The sequence below is a fragment of the Mauremys reevesii genome, linkage group 9 (assembly GCF_016161935.1).
Source record: "Mauremys reevesii isolate NIE-2019 linkage group 9, ASM1616193v1, whole genome shotgun sequence".
Lineage (NCBI taxonomy): Eukaryota > Metazoa > Chordata > Testudines > Geoemydidae > Mauremys > Mauremys reevesii.
Window position 1 is genome coordinate 6,573,674 of NC_052631.1, and position 23,340 is coordinate 6,597,013.

Consider the following 23,340-nt stretch of genomic DNA (forward strand, 5'->3'; position numbering starts at 1 on the left):
GATACTACATCTCCGGCGTGGGGTGTGTATCTGAAAAACCTCCCCTCTCTGTCAGAGGACAGAAGGTCTCTGGTGAGAGCCAAGGACTGAGAACAAAGAGGAACCAAGCCAAACCATTTCTCAAGGGGTGCAAACATTCGCCCAGTCAAGGCAATATAGGTACTGACAAAGGGTCAGAAGCCGGAAGGCTGCTCCTTCCTAACGCTTAATCCTGATTTGAGCTGTCTGGCTTTGTCACATGCCTGGGCTTGTAATTGCTGCAGGTCTAAACCTTTTGATTAAAAATGGGGACAGCTGCTGGCTGAATTGTCAAAACCACAGCGAGTCGTGGGGTCTTTGGGCCAGGGACAAAGGGAAAGCCCCTGGCGTGGGATAGGGCAGCCCAAATTATGCTCTTCCTCCAAAGACCCTACAGTGGCACAGAACCACCAGACCGCAAGGCCCCCTACACCTTCAATGGCCCTTGCCTGCCTGTGGCCAGGTGTGGGGCTGGCAAAGCCAGCTTTGAGACTCTCCCAATGGGTCTACTGCACCGTGAGCATCCCCTGGGGAGGCCTGTTCCCTCTCTGGTGCAAAGGGGCTTCAGTACAGGAGCGAATTCCCCTGTGTGAGCAAATTGGAATGAGCCAGGAACCTGCCTGAAAATAGGAGCTGATATCCCCCCATCCCCATGAATTCAGCTTTGTTTCTGCCAGGCTCTGCTACTGCACTAGAGGGAGTGGTCCCGTATGGGATGGTGTGAACAGAAGTCACGCTGCCCATTAATACACAGCTCCAGTATTGCAGCACCCAAATGCCCCAGTCAGGACCCGGGGTCCCCGTTTTGCTGAACTTTGTAATGGCGCAGATAGAAGCAGTCCCTGCCCAGAATGCTGGAGGGATGCAGCCAGCAGAGGGTGATGCCTGTCTGGGTGAGCAGTAGGAAGAACTAGAAGTCGTTGGTCCAAGAGAAAATGCCCCTGCCCTGCCCGTGACTGGAGAGCAGAGAATTCAGGGGGGCAGGGTGAGAGCTGGGAACATGGAGTTATAAAATAATAGTAAAACCTAGCGCTTGTATAAGCTTTTCAGCCCTCGATCTCAAAGCACTTTGCAAAGGAGGGTGAGTATCACTTTCCCATTTCACAGGTCAGGCAACAAGTGAACGGAGGGAAGTGACTTCCTCAAGGCCAACAGCAGAGCCCCAGGACCCAGTAGTACCCAGCTCTCCTTAATCCCAGTCCATTGCCCTGTCCACTGGGCAGCACTGCCTCTCGTTGGAGTGCAGAACTCTATTCTTGTCTCTGCCTGAACTTATCTTCCTCCTGCTCTTTGTTCTAATCCTTTCTGGCCTGGGATGCACGTTGAGGCTTTAATCATTTGTATGGAGTTTTGAGATCTTCTGATGGAAGGCAGTGCAGGAATCGAACATCTCCTTTCTGCACTGACTCTGTTTTCCCCTCCAGGATGACAGAAATAGAGAGCAGGGCAGTGTTTAACAATCCAGGGAGCTGTGGTGTTGCACAAGTGGGTTTTGCAGAGATAGAGTGGGCTAGGTGGTTCAGAATCAGTGTGATGTGACCTCTGTCGAGAATGGCGTTGAGCAGCTAGATCTCATCCATCTCTGGCTTCTATGAACCGCCGCTTGACTTTTGTCTGGGGCTTACAATTGTCTCTGACAGCTCTTATTCACATACCTCCCTACCCCTCCGACATCTTCATTATTGATGAGGCTGGTTTGGTAGGTAAGATTCTGTTCTCAGTAATGGCACATTCCAGCTCCCTTTCTCACGGAATTCGCCCATGTGGCGGGAAGAGGGTTTCTTTGTGTGGAGAGCGATTGAACTGGACACGGTTCTTTATTAGTCCGTGGATTTCAGGGGTGTGCTAGCTGAAGGGGCAGTGCAAGCCAAATCGCACGAGAACACTGACGGGTGAGACATTTGCTAATGCTCTCCTCCTTCCCCCAGTGAGCCAGAAGGCATGTGATAAAACCAAGAGATTGAAAATGCGTAATCCAGAAATCGCCTGCTCTGAAGGGGTCTTGGTCACCATGACAGGGTCGCACTGAACTTGTAGGAAACATTCCCCCCGGCACAAAGTCAGCAGGCTTTTATTTGGAGATGGGTGGCCTTTCTGTGTTTTGTGTCTGTTTGTTCGTCGGTTGCGCTGCAAGTCTCTGGGTGCTGACGAGGAGTGGGATGGAGGGAGCAGATTCAGAGAGCTGCGGCTGTTTGAGCAATGCTGTCAAATGGACAAAGAGTGGAGGCATTGCAACAGCTCGTTTGGATTCTGAACTGTGAATGTCCAGTGACATCTCTGCAGTTGTGGAGCAAATCGAATGGGATGAATGATAATGCAGATAAACTGCTCAGGGAAATTTACTGTACTAGTAAATCCCCCCAACCTCCCATTTGACTTTCTTAATTCAGTTAATCAATAGAATTCCTACTATTTCGTTAATGGGTTTTGGGCAGGAGTGAATGGAGAAGATGGTTATATAGGATGAAATAGTAAGGATGGTGTTGTCTGGTGGTCAGGGATCTTCATAGGGACTAGAAGAAAGGATGTGTGAGTTTTATTTCCAACTCTGCCACTGCCTCTCTGTGTCATTGGGCAAGTCACTTAACTTGGTTTACCAGTGCCTCAGTTTGCCAGTCTGAGAAATAGGTATTCTGATACTCTAGGTGGATTTTGTGAGCTATTTTGGCATGTCCGCTGAATTATATACGTAAACGGAGGTATGAAAAGTCCAACTCTGCTCTAAACTAAGCCCTCTCCCACACTGTTGGCTATTTTACTCTGACAGTCTGTGTCTGAGTCTGCACGGGCAGACATAGTTCATGCAGCTGGTTCTCTGAGGCCTGCGTTAGGAAGTACCTGTAGATTTGTTGTAGCCGTGAGAAGAGCTAAAGACGTACGGGTGGGATTTTCAGAAGCACCTATGTGACTGGAAGCACAAGTCCCACTGGAAGTTGATGGGACTGTCTGATACGATCTCCACTAAAAGTCAGCGGGGTTTGTACTCCTGCCTCCTGTTATGGATTTATCTCTTTAGAATGATTTAAATGGAGATGGGAAACCAGTAATCCAGCATTGACGTCCTCATGGGCAGCATAATACAGTCCACTAAGGCTAGACTCGCCCACAAGTTTTGAGACAGTTTGCATCCCACAGTGCTCAGCTGGTTCTTCTAGCCCTGTTGAATCTCTTAGCTTTTCTCCAGTCTTATTTTTGGCTTTCTGCCCACCCCTACTCCCCCACAAACACCAGAACTTAGCCAGAATCCAGTGTGAACCCCCCATGTGCGTGCACACAACTCCCCATCGAGGGCTTGGCCAGAGCATTATTGCTACAGATGCAGAAGCAGACACGGCCCTTTGTTGTTGGCAGTGGTGACCACCTGGAAAGTGCAGAGCAGCCCATCCCTTATCCTCTCACTCTGCCCTCTGACAATGCTCCTTGTTTGGCTACTGCTGCATTCTAGCCTCTAGCAAGTGCTGTTGCAAGAGGTCAGCAGAGGAGCCATTCTCTTTCCATGCCTGCTTTAGCATGCATCTACCATCAGCTGTTCTGGCTAAGGGGTGAGCTGTGGGTACCTGGGATCTCTCTCTCTGGGCATTTCTTTCAAGTGACCTGCACTTCTCTCAGAGTGGAATCCCGCAATCCACCCCACTTCTGTCTGGATGACTGGATTACAGCAGCCCCTGTTTTCTAACCATATCGCCTCCAGCAGGTCCAGCTGAGTGGGGCTCCTGGTGCAGAGTCCTCTCTGGGAGCTACAACCAGCTTGGAAATGCAGTGACAGAGAACAGCTTCTTCCAAAGAGTATCCGTTATTTATTCACAGTAACACCAGAAGCAGAGAGGAAAGGGTTAAACGTAACAAAAGCCTAAATGCATATTGCCATACTTAGCCCGTCCTGGCCAGGTTAGGGAGGTCCCCCTTGACGCAGCACCCCCAAGCACTGGGGTGCACTCCTAGAACGGCTGGCTTGGACTGTCTAGGGCTCTCTCCCATACCTGGTAGCGTAGTTAGCTGCTGGCTTTCCCCTGGAGTGACCAGAAATCTGTGTGTCTGACTGTGGTTTCTCTTCCCAAACTTTTCTCTTCCTTCCTCGTCTCCGTGAGTGGAGCTTGTTCCCGGCAGTGCGTCTTGCTGGAGAAAAGGAGGTTAGTTGTGCAGCACTAGAGAGGCTGAGTTAGTTTGCCAGAATCGTGACAGGGCAACATGGGAGCCCTGAGGGTAGCTTAGTTCTCATGGCTGTCGATCCAAGGCTGACATGGACAGACTTCATAACGGTGTCAGTGGGTGCCCGTCGGATTCGGTTTGTCAAGGCTGATTGAAATCAGACGTACAGGTTTGCATCTTCCTTGCTGTATTCCCTCAGTATAAAGCTGAAATGTGATTTATTGCCTCTTTTCCAGATTCTCCAGGGCTTGTGTGGCCAGGGAGAGCTGGTGTTAGTTTGGCTCGGGATATGGATTCCCCAAGTGATTCCCCCAGGGCCTAAACGTTTTACAAAGGCCGGAAAGCTTTGGTTAAACCGGCACAATTGAAAATAAAACCCATTTCTCATCTGGCAGCTCCCAACTCCTTACTCAGTCCACTACACTCTAGTTGTTCCACAGGTGGGTCTTAGAAATTTGCTGCTAGAAGTAAGATAAGTGTGTCCCTAGGAAGGTAGCTACTCACAGGAAATAGGAGTATATGGAACATGGCATTTCGTTCATCAGTGGCTATTAACCAGGATGGGCAGGGATGGTGTTCCCAGCCGCTGTTTGCCAGAAGCTGGGAATGGGCGAGAGGGGATGGATCACTTGATCATTCCCTGTTCTGTTCATTCCCTCTGGGGCACCTGGCGCTGGCCACTGTCGGAAAACAGGATGCTGGGCTTAGATGGACCTTTGGTCTAACCCCCCAGTCTGGCCGTTCTTATGGCACTTATTACCCGGATTGACACAAAATAAGGATGTGTTTATTTACTGGTATGTCCAAGGAGTATGCATGGGATAGTGATGTGCACAGTAAATAACTGAGGGGGAGTGTATTTCAGTCACCTGGCAGGGAGCTGCAAGACATGCAGCAGTTCCAGTGGATTAGATCTCAGCCTTGTACTTAATTCTCTATTCAGGAGCAGTGATGACTGAGTTTTCAGCAGCTTCAGTTTTATTTGTGCAAGAGCACACTGTGTTACTTTGTATTGGTTATCCTGTCGAGAAGGAAAAATCTGTACAACAGCTAATGAGCCAGAACATCGGTTGTGTTAACAGTCTACTGGTAAAAAATGGTTTATTACAGCGTTTTCTCCCTAATAGGCAGTTAATTTCCGTTAGCAGTTTCCTTGGAGTTCATAAGCCAGAGGAATTTGTAAATAAATGCAGTGGCTTAGCAGTGGGCTCTTCATCTCCCTGCATTTAAAAAGAACAGACCCACTCACTTCAGATTCTGTGGGTCAAGCCTCTAGAAAAGAGATGGGCTCCCCAGTTCATTTCAAGTGTCCTTCAGCATCCAGGTGTTCATGGGCCCTTTCTTTAATATTACTCCATTCACCTTAGATCAAAGCTGAAGCAGTCCTACCTGGGATTAGATTTCTAAACATAGTTAGGCACGAAATTCCTATTGGTTTCAATGGGAGTTTGGTGCCCAAATACCTTTAAAAATCTGGGCCCTGGTACATAAATACCATCACTACTTTCTCCAAAGCACACTGCCTAGTCTGTCCAAATGCTGCCACCCACCTCTTGGGTCTAGCATGTGATGATTCCTCTTGATCAGAGCCGCCTCCACTTCGATCAAGAGGGACCCCCGGACAGCCGAAGCCACGCCTCCATATTTGAAAGGTCAGCCCCGTTCTGCTTTCTGGTAGCTTAGGTTATAGAGACATTCTCACTAACCAGTTCTCCCTGCAGAACTCCTTTTGTTCTGACTGCTGTCGAAACAGGATTCGTTTTTTCCCCCTTAAATAAAACTGAACTAGGTTACATATGAAATCTTAAAACTCTTACCGAATCCCGTCTTGGACTTGCAATGGAAGCAGCGTTCCAGGTCACATCCTAGCCTCCTGCTGGACACTGGTCCAAACTACAAACCCTCCTAACAGCTCTTTAATAACTCTGCCCAGAAGGAAAAATCTGTCACCTTTCCCTCTGTGGTTTCTCCTCTGTTCTAATGCACTGGAGGAATGAGATGAAGCCGGGAAGGCTTTCAGAGAAAGAGGCTCGTGGGAACTACAGCTGCTGATGGAGAACACTCATTTCTTTAGTGTCTGAGGAGAACCGCAATAGCTTTGGTGAAGGGATGTGTGTGTGGGTGGGTTTGGAGGGGTGAACCGTTATGACCCATACATTTCAGAGGAACCACAAACACTTTATAGTAACAAAGGGTGGAAAAAGAGAGAGCTTTTCTGCAATGCATGTGACTTTTCGCTGAGGTTTGGAACCCCATGTTATATTCCAGGCCACAGTGTTTGCGTGTCAGTCTTGGTGAGCTTGCTTTCCCCCACAAGCCTTTCATGAAGTTGCTGTAGTGAGTGAGAACTCGACCTAAATGTGCTTTTCTTTTCTTTTCTTTTTTTCCCCCTTTGCAGCTGAAGCTCTCGTTTACATTGGACAAGGAAAGCGGGATGCCTCAAGGCTGTTATATCTATCAGTATCGGGACAGCAACAAGTAAGTCCCGCAGATGATTGCACACAGGGCAGATAGGAAGGGGCACCGAAAGGAAAACGTCACTGTTCATGTGCCCTACATTCCCTTTCATTGGCAGAAGGATCAGAACTGCTTGTACTACTTAAATGTAGATTGCAGTAGCTTTCAGCCTAGCCCTAAGATGGAGAGCGACTTGTAGAGGCCTCATGCACAAATGTGTCAGGCAAAAGTGAGGCCAGATCTTCCAAAGTGCACAGCACCCACATTCTCAAATCTGTAGTTATCTGCATAGCAGCTAACAGCTGCTGGGCATGCTCGAAAATCTGCCCTGCGCTCTCCAGTTAAGGAGTGTTTGCTATGAAGTTCTGGATACTTTGTTGGGGTGATTCTGATGGCATGGAGGTAACGCCTCATCTCCTTCCCACCACCCTGCTCTCTCTCTGCTCAAACGCACGTGCAGATTCACTTTGTGGCTTGCCATTTGTCCTCCCTGAAATCCAAGTGTAACCATGCACTCTGTTTTTACAAGACACCTCCAAACGGGAGCAGAGTCTCCTCAATTTCTAGGTATTCCTGCATATTTTTACTGGCTGCTGTAGTGAGTTGGCACTTGAGATGTTTTTATTTCAAATCACATTCTGATGATCGAATTGACAGCAGCAATCCAGGTTAGGATGTTTCTGTTGTCATGCTGGCTAAGTTGTCATGAATACCAGGGTATCAGAAATTCACAGTTTCTCACCCCCACCCAGGAGTTGTATTTTTCTCCAAATTTAGAAGCTTAACTTAGAAGAAGGAAGTATAGAGAATTGTTAAAGGGCAATCCATTCAGGAGTTTAGTCCATTTTTGGACCGCCTTGAAAGGATCTGGAGAACAATTGCTGAAGTATCATTTAAAACAAAATCAATCTCTTTTTAGGCGGCGAACCCTTTTATGGATGTATGTGTGCATTTATTTAAAGGGGGGTTATTTTTTTGAAAGAGGAACAAAGTGTCACCCCCACCCTCCTTCCATCTCTGGAGCAGCAGTTTACAAGGCCTGTGCACAAAGCTATCCACTAAACAGCTCAGCCCAGGAAGTATAAATACAAAGAGTCAGTAACAACAGCTGCACTAGAAAAATAGGGAAACGTGCTGGTTAAACGCAATGGGATCAAATCCACAGGGAAAGAATGTTTGTTTTACAAGCTTCTAGAAGGGGATTGCGCACAATGGGCGGTGGGGAAAATATGAACCATTAGACCTGTTGGCTGGCTTGGGTTTTTTTAAGGATGTTTATAGATCCAGCACTTCTAATTGTGTGGCATATATCTTGAAAATCAGCAGCCCTATTTTCTGCCTCCTCTCCACACATTTTGTGCGCACTTCTGCCATTGTTTTAAGAAACTTCTGGGGCCGTGGGGCTCTTTTCTTTAAAATCTTAGGCCAATAGCATTTCAGTTCGAAAAGCTTCTTTCTTTTAGCCACTTTGCCGGTCTGAGTAAAAACAGAATCAGATGCGTTGAAGGGTTGAGCGAGAAACAAAGTAACTAAAATATGTTGAGCACTATTGATTCATAGCTGTATGGTTATGACCTGTATTTCTGGCAGGTTTAGCATCTGAGACCCCCAGGCTGCTACCAGCTATGACCACATAAAACATGATAGCCAGGACTGGTTGTGTAGCAGCTGATGCGAGATCTATAGCCAGACCTAGTGTAATTGTTTCAGATGGCCCCAGATAAAATATTTCTTCCAGTTCTATCCCAGGTGGTCCTAGTTCTGTACTGCAAAGGTCATTTAACCAGTCACAGTGGGCGAGGGTCAAGATTTCCATTTTGTAAGGAGAGCCATAACATACGAGTTATCAGGGATCATTTTGTATTATAAGAGGATGTTTATCCCTCTGGGCCCAGTAAATGCAGACCAGAAGGATGGAGAATACTTGCAAAATATATTGGAAGATGGAGAAAAAATAGGTCTTTCAAGCTTAGTAATAAGTCTCTGTGCATGTGATACAGCTTCCGTTTCCTTGCCAGTAAGATGCTCCTTTATCAGAATGTAAGCTCAGTTCTAAGGAGAGCCACTTTTGTGCTGTCCAGTAGTGATGGTGGCAGAGTATAGTAACTTCATGTGCTCTGTGCCTTGGTTAACAGCAAGAGGTTTTGCATTGGATTAACTGACAGTAAAACGGACAAGCAATTGTATTGGTCTCATTTTCTCCTTCCTTGCCAGCCCGGTCAGTCATGCTGGGAGGAAAAAAACCTGGTTCTCAAAGCTCACCCCTTTTCTTGGGCTATTACCTACCGTTTTAACATGATGGTCACAATCTTCCCTTTGTGGTTTCAAAGTGCAGACTTTTACGCCTGGTCTACACACAGCTGATAAGGAGCAAGCTATACCAGGAGCAACACTTGTATACTGGTATAACTGCGTCCCCACCAGGAAGCCTGGATTACTTTAACTGCACTGGCATAGTAAAAATTTTGCAATTTTTGTGTAGACCGTGTCTGAGTGTTTGTGGACTATGAGAGAAATGTTGACAGTGTTCTGTGACTATGTGATGTGTCAGACAGCAGTTGGAAGTGCGTCTCCTGTAGCTTGGCCTCGCCTAGAGCAGTGGTTCTCAAACTGTGGATCAGGACCCCATTTTTTAACGAGGTCACCAGGGCTGGTGTTAGACTTGCTTAGGCCCGGGACTGAAGCCAGAGCCTGAAGGCTGCAGCCCTGGGTGGTGGGGCTCAGGCTTCTGCTTCAGCCCTGGGTGGTGGGGCTCAGGTTTTGTCTTCAGCCCCACCACCTGCGGCTGAAGCCCGCAGGCTTTGGCTTCCCGCCTCCTGGGGCGGCGGGGCTCAGGCTTGGGCTCAAGTTTCGGTCCCCCTTCTCGGGGTCGTGTAGTAATTTTTGTTGTCAGAAGCGGGTCGCAGAGCAATGATGTTTGAGAAGTGCTGACCTAGAGCATCTAGCTTCAGAGTGTAGGGGATGAGCCTGGAACAAGTGATGATGATAAAGAGTTGCAACAGGACAGAATAAATCTGATTGCCGTGTAGTTGCTTAGAGATGGGAAGTGGAAACGGTCCCTCCATTTACGGGAGCCTTCAGTGCTGTAAGGTGGTGTTCTGTCTCTATCCACAATTCTTTGTTTCTTGAGTTCTCTGTGAACGTTCTCAGTCATTCAGGCAGGGACCCATGATGCTGTGATGCTTCTTCGAGTCCCTCCTGGAGATGGCTAACCCTGCTCTGACCAGAGGGGAGCAGCAGAGAGCAGTGTATAGTGGCCTTGCATTTGCTGAACAAAGGAGTCATATTTTTGAAATCTCTAGCCTTAAAATGTAATTATCAAAGTAATTACATTTCCTAAATTACCTAGACTTAGAAGTGCAAGTACCATGCAGGCTCTCACCAAGGGTGATGTACTGGAATTTGTTGCCCTTAAGATAACATTATGTTAAATTTTCATTAACTCCTCACTGCAGCTGCTACTCCATTGTCATGCTTTCAGCACTGTGGCTATGGGTCAGTTGCTGTGTATTATATATAAATCACCTGTTCACTGGGGACAGTTACAATTATTTCATATTTATGGGCAAAATGCATTAGAGAAGCTGGAACCCAAAACAAGTGGCTTATATTTTCACACTGAGGGCTTTAGAGATTGTCACACAGAGCGGCACTCCTGAGACGGGATGGTGGAAACCAGCTGGGGCATAGCACCCAGCACAGCAGTTGAAGGCAAGGCCCCAAGGATATGAGAATACCGAGGGATATGAAGAACAGACAGGTTCTACCCCTAGCTATGCACCCCCAACACAGGACTTCACTGTGCTTCCTGAACCCACCAGAGTGGGATTGGAACCGGGGCTCCAGGGAACCCTGGGTTTCAAACACGAGACTTCATCCATGAAGGTTCCCATCTGGCTGCTGCTTCGCAATTGAAACTGTAATTGTTTCATTAACATGTTAGCTTCTTTGTGTAAGATAAAAGTCCTAAAGCATAGCCCTGGGTTAAAGCAATGTTGTGGAGGTCCGTTAAGAGGCAGGTGGTTGTGGACACCCTGCCATACTGCCAGATTAACACGCCAGCTTTTCACCTTGGAAAACCTGAATTTAAATACTTTGGGCCAAGAAAGAAGAGACATCTGGCCATCTCAGGCAGCTCCCTGCTGGACGGGGGGGCCTTCCCCCCACTCTCCAAGCCGTTGTTGTTGTTATTATTTTGTATTCTAATAGCAGCTAAATGCCCCAACTAAGGTGAGGCCCCACTGTGCTAGGCAGTGTCTAAATACGGACTCAGAGGTAGTCCCTGCCCATAAGAATTTTACAATCTAAAATACAAGGCAGATCCAGATAGACAACAAATAAGCAATTGTCAAAAGTAACAGTACCACTTCTCCCCACTTCCCACGCTCACAAAACAACCTCTCCCCCACCCTCCCCTCTGTCCCGCTGTCAGTCAAACTACTTCTCAGCGCTTGTTCACCCCGAGTGCCTTCCCTCCATCCTCCCAGGCGCCAGCGAAAACCAGGCAGCCGCACTCAGGTGGAGGCAGTTTTCGTTTCTTTTTTTAAACCTTGTTGTTTAATTCACCCTAATGGGCATAAATAGTTTTTATTCCAAAGGGGAGCAGCCCTGCCTCTGCCATGGTACTGACCCAGTTAACAAATGGGCGTGCTGGGCTCTCCTGAAATGAGAAGGGGGTTGAAATTGTGACGGGGTGAACGACATACTCTGCGTATGTGCACCCGGGCGCCTGCTCAAGGGGAGTGTGGCCTGATTCATCTTTGTTCTTCTGACGGTGAAAACCCGGCGATTGACACTTATAAATTGTACGTTTCCTGTCGTAGCCCCTTCCTCCCATGCCATAGCGCTGCATTGCACATCTCCCACCTGCTATAAAGAACCCCCTCCCCCTCCCTTTAGGTTTGTGGGGCTGGCACAAATGAAGGCAATATGTTTTTCTGGTCCCACAGATACCTTCTATTGGGGGTTAGCAGCCTCTGTTGTCCTGTGGGTTTAGAGGGGGGGGGGTGATTGCGAGAGAGAGAAATGGTATCTAAAATGCAGTGATTGGACACAGTGCTGTGCTCCCTATACAGAATGGCAGGTTAGACCTAATTCTTTACAGCATGTCCGAACTAATGATGCACAGAGAGGTTTGGCGAATTTTGATACCAGTTTTAGGAGTGCCTTCGAAAGGAAAAGTGTGCTGCTGGAAACCTGGCCGACAGCGTAATCTTTGTTAACGGCCTCTCTAACACAAAAGCAAAGCTCTTCCTTGAAGAGTCGTCGTCCGCTCTCTCAAGGCACAAAAGCAGTCGTGTCCAGGGAAATGTCCCTGCTCACAGTGCTACAGCATGGCTGCAGCCAGTGGTGGGGTTGTGGGTGAGGGAGGTGGAGTACAGGCTTTGAGACTATCCTCACGTTGTGTCGAGAGTCTCTCATGCTGTCTAGGATGTAACAGGAGGTAAGGGGATGCAAGGCCATATTGGCCTAAACCCTTGTTTCACTGGCTCTTCTCAGCCCCCACACGCAACCACCGCAGGTATCTCAGTGTTTCAACTGAGCCGCAGCCTGTGACGGCAAATATTTTCCCTTCCAGTACAGAGATGGCAAGGCCCCGATACAGGGATTTGTGTAAGGATCTGCAGGTCTGAAACCCGGCTCTGCTGCTCCCTGGGCGACTGCTGCGTCCCAGCAGCTGTAATTGGCAGTGGCTGACCGGCTGTGAGCCTTGTGGGCCCAAGCACCGAAGGACCTGGGCCCACAGGATAGGCCTGCTCCCTGTTTGATTACTCCAGGCGCACTGCTTAAGCCTGCCGGGGAACTAGGCAGATCCCCAGCCAGCTGCTATGACAAACCGTGTTCCGAGCCTTGCCCCAATCCTGCTCCTGCTTTCTTCCTGCCCTGCTCCAGCCCTCCTTCCTTGCCTGGCTTCTGACTCTCTCTCACCCTGGGCTCTGGCTGCAACTTTCTGAGGCTGGCTTCACTCACTAGGCCTAGCCGCCCACACCGCGGCTGTGACAGCGTGGAGAGGCCCGTTTTGACCGTTTTCAAGGGATGCAGTAGGACAGCCATAGGAGGCTTTCTCCCCAACACAAGAGCAGGGCTGGTGGTGTTTCTAGCTGTAATGGGAGACTGACTGGCAACATGGAGGAGGACACTCCAAAGAAGGAGGTTGAGTAGACTTTGGAAAATCATGGAAAATTTGTCCTCAGAACAAGAGTAGTCGGAACCCAGAGATCATTTGGCTTATGGCTGATCCTATGGAAGAAATTAAGTGCAAGAAAAACTGTCTCCTGTATTTGCTGCAATCAGCATAGAGATCAGACATGTTTTCTATGTACTATCTGTCAATCTAGGCAGGCACTTACATGGCATCCACCATCCTATTCTCTGAATGCCTATGCATAGTAAGTCCAGATTCCTAATTATTTTCTATTCCTCTGAAGTCTCTCCAATTGGCAGGCTCTCTCAGAAGGAGTGCAGTGTTCCCGGTTCCCTGTTACCCAGAGACATAAAAGAGAGGTGCTGTTGGTCTGTGACAAGATGCATCCCATTAGGCACCCCCTATTTGCAGTGGTGTTTTTTGCTTACATAGCACATTGCAAACTCCAAACTAATGTGCTGTCCGTGATCACCTCAGTCTTTCAGCATTATACTGTTTTCCAGGTCTCTCCCTCCCATTATGGATGACTTTTCCTCCGATATATCAACTTCCATTTTTCCAATGAATTTCATTTTAATTCCTCACCACGGTTTGGATTTGTGTCAGGATTATGAATTTGTGGTGGGGTTTTGTATGTTATCTTTGGAGTAGCTTTCTAACCCCAAGAGAACAGGATCTCAAATAGAAACACACTTAGAGACCTTTTCCTGAGGCAGTGATAGTCTACGGATCACTTTGCATTTCCAAGGATCCCAACGAGATTTACAGACATAGCTGATGTACAAGCTAGACAGGGAGCACTTCGTGCATCAGTGAAATGTGGCCACCTTTGTGTAATGCTGCCCAACTCTTTAGGACAGCAAGTGAAAAAATGTCTGCCACTGAAACAAAAAAAATGACTAGACTTTCTGCACGTAGAACAATGGTGAATGGTACATTATGACATAGCCGAAGATGCTAGTGTTCCAAATGCCAAGGTATATCCAATTCTGACACTCACAAGCTACTGGTGACTAATGCTCTTTGTGTTACCAAGCTCTCGTCTGCAGTTTTTCCGTAAAGTGAATTTAAGACAGGCAATTATGAAGCAAGACTTAAATCAGGAGAGCAAGCCTGTAATTGTAATTGAATTGTTTGAACAAGTCGTTTATCACTTACACATTAGCTCACTGCTTTTATTGCTGCTCTTCTGGGCTGCCGTTGGTATGATGCAGTCAGAACTTTTGCAAAGCGTCATTGCTTAGTATTTATTCCTGCTTACCAGGAGAGTCACTTATTAGTGATATGGCTGTAACGTATAAACCAGCTGATACAGCAACAGTGACTTTTTCAGCTCACCTGACAGATATGTATCAGACTTGCTGAACTTTCGTACAGACGGGTCACTTTCCTGTCAGATGTAAATCAGGTGAGCTGGCAGTTTCATGATGTTATGTTCAGCTCAGTGTACTGAGTTTAAACTTTCAGAACTGACCATGCACATAATTTGTGCAAACAGCTACCCTGCTGCATATGCAGCTGCATGCATACAGGTCTAAAACACCTGTCGGTATCACACAGTTGCCAAGTGTCATGTACCCTACGGAGGCAGCACTAGTTGAATTGTCATATTTAAATGAGATTAACTGGCCTTCCTAAGAGTTTTTGATTTCATAGTCAGCAGCCAGCAAATATGGCACTTTATCCTTCTCTGATTGGTGTAGTTTGGGGAGATTGCTTAGGGAGCAGTTTCTCTAATTTGGCTTGAGCTGCAACTTGTATGTCGGACGTGCAGTCCCATGCCAGTGTCCAATTCCAGGTCTGCAGCACCACCAAATCCCAGGATTTCATGATGCAAAACATCTAGCATATATGTTTGTAAAGTCCTGTGCTGGACATAGGAAGTGCTTTGTACTAAGAGTTGGTAGGCTGAAGCTTATTAAATGCCTTCTTTGGCTTTCAGAATCAAAGTGAAATTAGGGCTCTAAGCCTCAGTGTTGCATTCGATAGTTGTCATGGCGTCACGTCAGAGTCACCTCAGGTGATCAGCCTGGGTTAGCCTAGCCCAGGTGTGAGCAGCCACATTGCAAAGCCATGTCAGTTACTGTGCCCTTGCTAGTGGGTATTGCTAAGACTTCTGGGGGCGTATCCCAGAGTTCTTTGCGCTTTGCTAAGCTGAGCTGTTCTGTTATTTTCCTCCTGGAGAACTTGTCCTGTGCTTCCAGGCGCCTGCGGGGAATTGTAGGAAGGCTTTGGAGGACTTTCTGCACCTGAATGATTTAGCCTGAGTCCTCGCTGCAAAGTGGATGAGTTACCAGCCTGAGTGAAAGCAGCACCAGCCTGTAGCCTATACACCCAGCCAGGCCAGCTTGCCTGGCTTTAGAGCACCACCAGACTCAGGTGGGAGGGGGCTTAGGGACAACACCGGAATAAATACCCAAGTTAGCTCTGCAGTGAAGACAGACCCTAAGGAAGGAGGTGACTGAGCAGGATGGAATTCTGCCGTGTGATGCAGAGACTCTTGTTTTCCATTTACTGAGTTGGCACCAGGCTGTACCCAAACTGATGTATATTCTCTACCAGCCAAAGAGTAAATCTCTGCCCCAGTTGACTCTCCATGGCCGGTAATTGACTCTGTCCACCATATGTAAAGGTAACCCAGTCGTCCTGGCTGCTGCACAGCTTCAGTATATGCTAAATTGTCAGGCAGAATTAGTCCAGCTGTTGCGCTGTAAAACTCCCAAGGAAATGGAATCCTGTTTGAATAAGACGTGAGCTTGGTTTTGTAGATGCTACAGCAAACGAGACTACAGGACGTAACCCACAGAACAGAGTTAGTCACCGGAGGCGTTCTGCGGCAGCCAGCGGAGTAGCTGTTCCCATGCGGAAAAGACCTTGTTGCAGTTTCATTCTGAGGAAACTGGCCTATTTAAAAGGACTTTGCCCAGGGTACTGCTTAGTTTCCCAATCTGTCAGCACTGAAAACTTCCTGATAATAAGTGTGCAGAGCCCTGCCCTCTCATCTGACACCCTGCTACTGAGCAGTGGGTTTCTATTGTCCAGGTGCTATAGAACTGGTGACTAGTGAATCCGCACAGCCTCCCTGTCGTGGGTACTGTAAACAGTCCTCATGGAAATAGCATTGGGTAGAGATGTCAAGGCATGGCCCAACCCTGTGCCCAGGTGGAAGCTGACGATCCCAGGGCACTCGCCAAATGAAGGTTCAGATGTTCCCCTCACATCCTGGCTAACGTTCCTGCTCATGCTGAAATGAGATTGACTGTCCAGAACTGCTATAGTTGTTGTATGGTTCTTGTGCTGTCAGTATCTCTCTGAACAATGCCGGGAGATCAGATTAAGAAAATATCAATCTCCTCCCTGCTCTTCCTGCTCTCATCAATGAGCTGCAGGTCCTCTAATATCAGAAGAGGCCATTTTTTCATATTGCGCAGATGTGTGTGACCCGTTCCTTTTAACATACTGTTGGCTACGGCTAAATCCCTGTGTGTTCAGCCACAGCCTCTTAATAGCTTCAGTCTGAATCCTTTAGGAAGAGACGTAAAGCCTGCTCCTTAGCTGTAGGAGTCTGGGTATCCAGTAGCTGTCAGGAAGACAAGAAATATACCTGCAATCACCGCTGAGGCACAGAAGAATGCTGTTTCCATATGTATTCACTGAAGATCTGTCTACATAATTGTTTACTTAACAATAAGCTAGGAAGCAATCAAAATCACTTCCTCCCCTATATATGTCTGTGCATAACACCTGGGAACACTGCTGCTTATAAAAGTGTAACTAGCCACCTTCTCATTCAGCCATGTCCCAGGCACTAGTGCTCAGGGAGGCAGGCCAGCACAGGTCTGAATGGGTAGGGGCAAAGAGTTCTAGTTAAGGGAGAACTCTTCAAAAACCAAGTCATTTTCAGCCTGCCACCCCAAATGGCTGGGCTGATTTTCTTCACTTACCGGAAATACTCCCTTGGAGCTGAGATCAGGCTAGAAAAATGTCGGCCCTGCAGGAGGTGCTTTTGCTTTGGTTTGTTGGGTTTAGGTTATTTTGTTTTTGCAACAGATTTTTCATAAAATGAGGACCTGAGCTGGACTAGCTCCTGCGCCCTGGCTCTGGAGTCTCTAACACGCTATGACCCCCCCATGAGAACTCCCATAGTAAACCAGGTGAAATCTTGTTACTGGCCTTCTGAAATTGGTGTTGGAGGGGGGCTTCTTTAGGCCTGAGATGCAGACTGCACTGGAGGTAAATATATGTATAGAAGCCATAATGGTGACCTTCTCAGTTTGTGCTAATGTCCTGCTTTCCACTTTCTCCATGATGTCAAAGGTCACCTGCCAAGGAAAGCCGGCAGAGCTGCCGGCGCAGGGCGCTGGCTCCTGGGAGCAGCGGCCTCATGTGCTGCTCCTTTCACTGCTGCGGTTCCCAGGAGAGCCCTGCGGTTCAGCGGATACCGATTTCTATCTGCAGATATCCGCATCCGCGGGTATAAATTTATATCTGTGCAGGGCTCTAGTCGTGGAAAAATTTTTGTGAGGCGGGTGCGGGGGGTCAGTACCATACCGGTAAGAGTTAAAATCTACTTGCACCACTGCATACAATGCCAACAGATCTCGTCTATTCAGACTTCCTAGGTGACCTCAGGCAGGGTGACCCGTCTGTGCTCAATTTCTCCATCTGTAAAGTGGGAATGATCTCTAGGTTGCAGGGGCATTGTGGGATTAATTTATTAGCCTGTGTAAAGCACTCTGAGATGCTCTAATGGAAGGTGATGGAGGAGAGCCAAGTACGGTCACTTCTACACCAGCTCAGCCTTAATTATCAAATCAACAAGTGTGTTTAGCGCTCTTGCCTCTGAAGGTGGTTGCGCTACCATACTTTGTTTTGCCTCCAGTACTCACGGTGCTAGTTTTGGTTCAAAGTGCAGCTTGCAGCACTCATCTGCTGTACCGTTTTGCGCTGACCGATTTGGCAGCAATATGAGATCCTATGAATCTTAGACCAGTGCTTCTCAAACTGGGTCCGCGGGCCCCTGGGGGTCCACGAGGGTACTCCACTGCGGGACCCGCCGATCAACTCCTCCCCCACCCTCCCAGCGCCTCCTGCACGCCGGGGAACAGCTGTTCACAGGGCGCAGGGGAGGAGCGGGGAGGGGGTGTGCTCGAGGGAGGGGGCAGGAAGAGGTGGGGAAGGGGTGGAACAGGCAGGAAGAGGTGGGGAAGGGGTGGAGTAGGGGCAGGGCCTGGGCCTGAGTGGGGGATTTGGGGTGTCCATGAAAATTTATAAATCAAAATGGGGGTCCTCGGGTTGCTACAGTTTGAGAACTGCTGTCCTAGAACTAGTACTACCTGAGCTCCTCCCTGTGCTGAACCTGCAGCAGCCATTGGTTCACCTGCCTTACTCTCCGCCCTTCCCGCGCGTCTGTTACTATCTTCAGACAGCGTCAGTTTTCTTTTGAAAGGTTAATACGTTTTATTATGGAGCCCCTCAGACTGATCGGCTCACCCCTCAGCTGGGTGGCTTATTCAGCAGAGCGCTCCCACCCAGTCTTACCGTCAACTGATTCCTACGGTCTCCTGGGGCAGGAATCCTGCATCATGGTGTAATGTTCAGGAGCAGCATCCACTTCAGTCGGTTGCACCTGGGGTGTCTTTAAGGTTCATTCTCACTGTCGGTGCTTCTCTCTTGCCCTGTGGCATGGTACGCTGTAGCGTATAGGGTGGCCTGCAGGGGTGGGGATGCTAAAGTGTTGCAATAGCATAAGCTCTATATTGGACAAGGCATTTCATTAATGGATGCTTCACCCTGCATTTATGCTTCATGTTCCTTTGCAGGCTCACTCACGGGCAGAAGATCCCTCTCAGCTGTCTGCATCAAGTCAGTCGCATCCCACAAAGATTAGCCAAACAGATTGAATCTAGGTTGCTTTGTCTAACTGCTCTATGAGCCGTTTCCAGCCGGAGAGTCTCCCCTTTCCTTCTCTTCCATGTTCAAGGGAAGAACCTCCCTAAATTTCTTGCATGAAAGCCATGTGCAGTGCATTATATACTGCAGATTGCACTCGTGCACAAGAACCACCCTTAATACATCAAAATTCCATCTAATCTGTGTCATTTCCATAAAACTGCAAAAGACATCGTTCTGGGAGGTCTTTGTTATTCCATATTATGTCCTTGCAGGACACTGCAGTAGGGCACGGAGACCCCACTTCTGAATGAAAGTTTCTCGACCACGTTGGTGCACAAATAGCAATACAGACAAACTAGCATTACTACCTCACATAGTGAGACCTGTAGCATTAACTCTTTTAAAAATACCTTCCAGTGTGATTGCTTGGTATGTGAGAACAGTCTGCACAGTTCTGTACAAGACCTGCAGAAAAACACAACCCCAACAAGCTTGCTTTCTAAAAGGTAAAGTTCAGACACTGGAAAGGGGAGAACTTAAAACTTCTTTTTACGTTGGGTGAGTGAAGGTGCCGTTGGGAGAGAGGGTAGTGACAGCGTGCTCAAGATAGGCTGACGTTTGCTTTGGGAAGAATTAGGATTTGGGGGGCAGGACAAAGAGGACTGAAAAAAGGAATGAAAGATGGCAGAGGCGGTAGAGGTTGTAGGTGTGGCCTTGTCTACACTGGGGAAATTAGTACTTGTGTTTCAGCAACAGTGCAACTGAATGGGTGCTGTCAGTAGTGAAAGCATTAGTGAAAACCAACCTCGGCTGTCTTTACCGTTGTGTCTTGAAAACCTACTCTGAGCAGCTGCACTGTTGCTGAAAAAGGGTACGATTTTTTGTAGTGTAGACACATGCAATGAGGGTTGAAATGTAGAGTTGTTTTGCGAGGCAGATGGTAGAAGAAATTTGCAGTGGAGGAAAGTCCCCATGATCCCTGGAGGTCTTAGCTATTCGAAGACTACATCGAAAAGGCTCTGGTAATTAAAGGCAGAGGGGAGTGAGGATGTACCAGTTGGCCTTTCACAACACAACCCTACTATAGAACGCGACACACAAGCCCTGAGAACACAGTTCTTGGCCATTCCACACCGCTCTGCGAAGTAGTCTGAGACAAAGGGTACTTGTGCCAGGATCTGTGGTGGTATAAACCTCCCTAGAACTCAAATAAGCATGAGCCGTTGCCTTCGTAATGGGCAGAGTGCCAGAGCATTGTGTGTGTTTATCCATGGGCTTCATTTGCATAATGCTGGAGCGAGTTGCTGTTTGTACTTGACAGCTAAGCTGTTGACGCAAAGTATGATTTAATAGCGAGACTTGACTAAAATATGCAAATACAGCTGCGTAGGGACTGCCCAGAGTTTTACAAAGATTAGCTGTTAAATTGGCCAGTACGAAAACATTATTAACCAGACAACAGAATTGCTCATCTCCTGCTTCTGTAGCTCAGAGAAGCGGCAGATTTATTTAAAACCAAGCAAGCCCTGTATACAAAAGAGGCCCTTGTTAATGCCACATCATGTACTATGTGTTGCAGTGTATTTTGTTAGACAACAATGTTATGTTGTAACATTTGGGAACTTGCGAAGGAAATCTGTGATATTATTATGCAACCTAAGAGTCCACCTAAAACATGGGCCATTGGAAGGCCGTGTGGATATTAAAGCATCTCCACTTGGTGGTTTGAGATTGCTTTTCAGCAGATTGTTTCACATGGGCATAAACAAATCAAACATTTGATGTGAAGTCTGGGAACTCTAGGAGGTTCAGAATCATGTATCTAACATCTACCCAATCCTGTTCTCTCCAGACAGATCAAAACTCTCATTAACCACCTTAAACATAACGGAACATGTAAAATAACCATCAGAGGAGTGAAGTCCTGGAACAGCCTTCCAAGGGGAATAGTGGGGGCAAAAGACATATCTGGCTTCAAAAGACATATCTGGCTTCAAGACTAAGCTTGATAAGTTTATGGAGGGGATGGTATGATGGAATGATCTAATTTTGGCAATTAATTCATCTTTGACTACTAGCGGTAAATATGCCCAATGGCTTGTGATGGGATGTTAGATGGGGTGGGATCTGAGTTACTGCAGAGAATTATTTTCTGGGTGTCTGGCTGGTGAGTCTTGCCCACATGCTCAGGGTTTAGCTGATCGCCATATTTGGGGTCAGGAAGGAATTTTCCTCCAGGGCAAATTGGCAGAAGCCCTGAGGGGGTTTCGCCTTCCTGTGCAGCGTGGGGCATGGGTCACTTGCTGGAAGATTCTCTGCACCTTGAAGTCTTTAATGGCTCAGACATAGGTTAGGGGTTTGTTACAGGAGTGGGTGGGTGAGATTCTGTGGCCTGCATTGTGCAGGAGGTCAGACTAGATGATCATAATGGTCCCTTCTCACCTTAAAGTCTATGATAAAGCGAGATACTGTCAATTCAAACAACAAATTCAAGCATGTGACTTTTACCTTTTAGTGGTATAAGTGACACATACGACCACTAGAATTAAATGAAATTAGTGGGGAGAAAAGTCTACAGCATGCTTACTTTGTGCACTTGGTAGCACTTTGTGCCTGATTTTCAGAGGTTTGAGTACCTACAACTCCAGTGAAAATCAGGGGGAGCTTTGAGTGTGCTGAATGTTTGAAAATCAGGTACCTTTTTGTGTCTAGTCAGTTTCACTGTTTACCCTGTACAGTCAGTTTGGGTGAGTCACACAGCCACCAGAGAGAGAAATACGCTCAAAAATAGGGAATGTGATCGTAAAACCACAGAAATTGACAGGAAGATTTGGGAAAATGACTTTTTTTTTTTAATTGACAAGATTTCAAGTAACCAGTGTTGTCCTGATATGCCAGTAGCACAGTTATAAAGCTGCTGTCGCGATTATTACTGAATAGTCAGTACAGCTAGTTGAATAATTGAAAAGTGTTTAAAGATTTGAATGCCAAAATTTGCCCATTCTTTTGCTTGTGTTTGTGGATCCCTAGAATTTCTTTGCTGTGAGTGCGTGCACAATTGCTGAGTTATTCATAAAAATGTTATGAATGGGGGATGTTTTTCAAACTCTGGTACCCATGGTGTTTACCTGTGGTGTTTTCCCCCAAGCTAGTCATGAAGGGTGCTCCTGTGCACACTTCAAAATCATCCCAGAGTTGGACGGTCGGAGAAAGATGGGAGGTTTTGAAGCAGAAGGAGGAGGGGACACGACGTGTTAAAACAAACAAACAAACAAAACCCTGAGTCCATCCACTTGGCAAATGCATGAAATATGTTCAGATATCCTTGGGTTGGACAGTTAACACAGCAGCAAGACAGCTTTCCCCAAATCCTAGGCCAGAGACTTGGCTGTCACTATTGCAGCTGTTCGAGATAAATAACAGGGTGTGAATGCGTCCTTTGCAGTTATGACATCAAGTGAAAACCAGGAGATTCAGTCCAGGCACTTGGCACATTGCAGGTGTTGTGTGTGAGATGGGAGAATAAACAGCAGCTCTCCCAAACCTCGACTCTCAGCCTTAGGACTCAGGCAATTAATTGAGCCACGTATGGCTGCAGGCCGTGGAACAGTGCGATGTACATGCCACCCACTCTCTCAGGGTGACGCTGAGTAGACCGAGCAAGGTGACATTTTTGAGACATACAAGCCTTATGTACTGACTTTGTCCTTAAAGTGCCCCCCATCTTCTCTCTGAGATCCAGCTCCCCAGAGGTTTCCTCAGGGACTAATGCTGTTCGCAAAGCTAGGTTTTCCCAGGAAGGGAACTGAAACCATATGATGTGACTTGACTTGTGTGGCCAGTCACACACCATCAAACACTGGATTCCAGACATCAGAAGTGCAGCGCACATACAAGCCTTGGGGCTGAAATATGTTTGCTATAAAAATGTTCTTTGGACAATTACAAATCACAGACAATTTCAGGAAAACCTTCATTGATTCACAGACAGGGGAGCCAAACAAGCTAAATTCGCAGAACAATTTGTTCGTAACAAATAGTTCCAGCCAGCTCAAGTAGCCAAGGAGGCTCAAGAGTGTCAAACTCGCTTGGTATATTTATTGTATTGTAGTTACTGTTGGTCATTAGTTGACTAAAGCAGGTTTGCATTCTGCCTGTGTATTTCAGGGATACAAGGGATGCGTTGTGGTGACGTCATTTGGCTAAACAATAGGAAGTACCCTCCCAACCTTATGCAAGAAAGATAAAGGCTTCAAGGATGTCTGATGGGAACCACCTCCTCTCCTTTCCCTTTGTTGCAATACAAGCACTCTTTCAAAATAATAGCTGCTCTCAGAGCAATTTCCTTTCTGGCCTGTAGCTGGATGTTAGACCAGTCAGATGTTAATAGTTACTAAGGGCTGAACCTCACCACCGCCTAGATGCAGCCTGTCAAAGCCCATGAGAATTTGAATGTCTAAATCCCCCCAAGCTTTTCTTGTCTTCATTGTATTGGGTAAGATTTTCATGGCTGAGATTGCCAGCTGCGAAATACACTAACCTCACTGGGAACTTGGACATCTCACTTGAGGTTGGATTCCTTTGTGGCATGTGCGATGAGGTGCCTATACCAAGACACAGTGGTACACCGGCATCTTCCCTTTTGTTACTGAAGTGGCATCCGAAAGAGCGTTTGT

General features: G+C 47.3%; 1 protein-coding gene across 7 annotated transcripts in view; it reads left to right on the top strand.

Moving 5' to 3' along the window:
• Positions 1 to 23,340, top strand: part of DIS3L2 (DIS3 like 3'-5' exoribonuclease 2) — a 267,821-nt gene that overhangs the window by 200,854 nt on the left and 43,627 nt on the right. For all 7 annotated transcript variants that reach the window (XM_039488736.1, XM_039488735.1, XM_039488731.1 and 4 more), the window contains one exon: positions 6,566 to 6,645. In XM_039488736.1, coding sequence (XP_039344670.1) covers positions 6,566 to 6,645 — 80 coding nt within the window. The remainder of the gene's footprint in view (positions 1 to 6,565; positions 6,646 to 23,340) is intronic.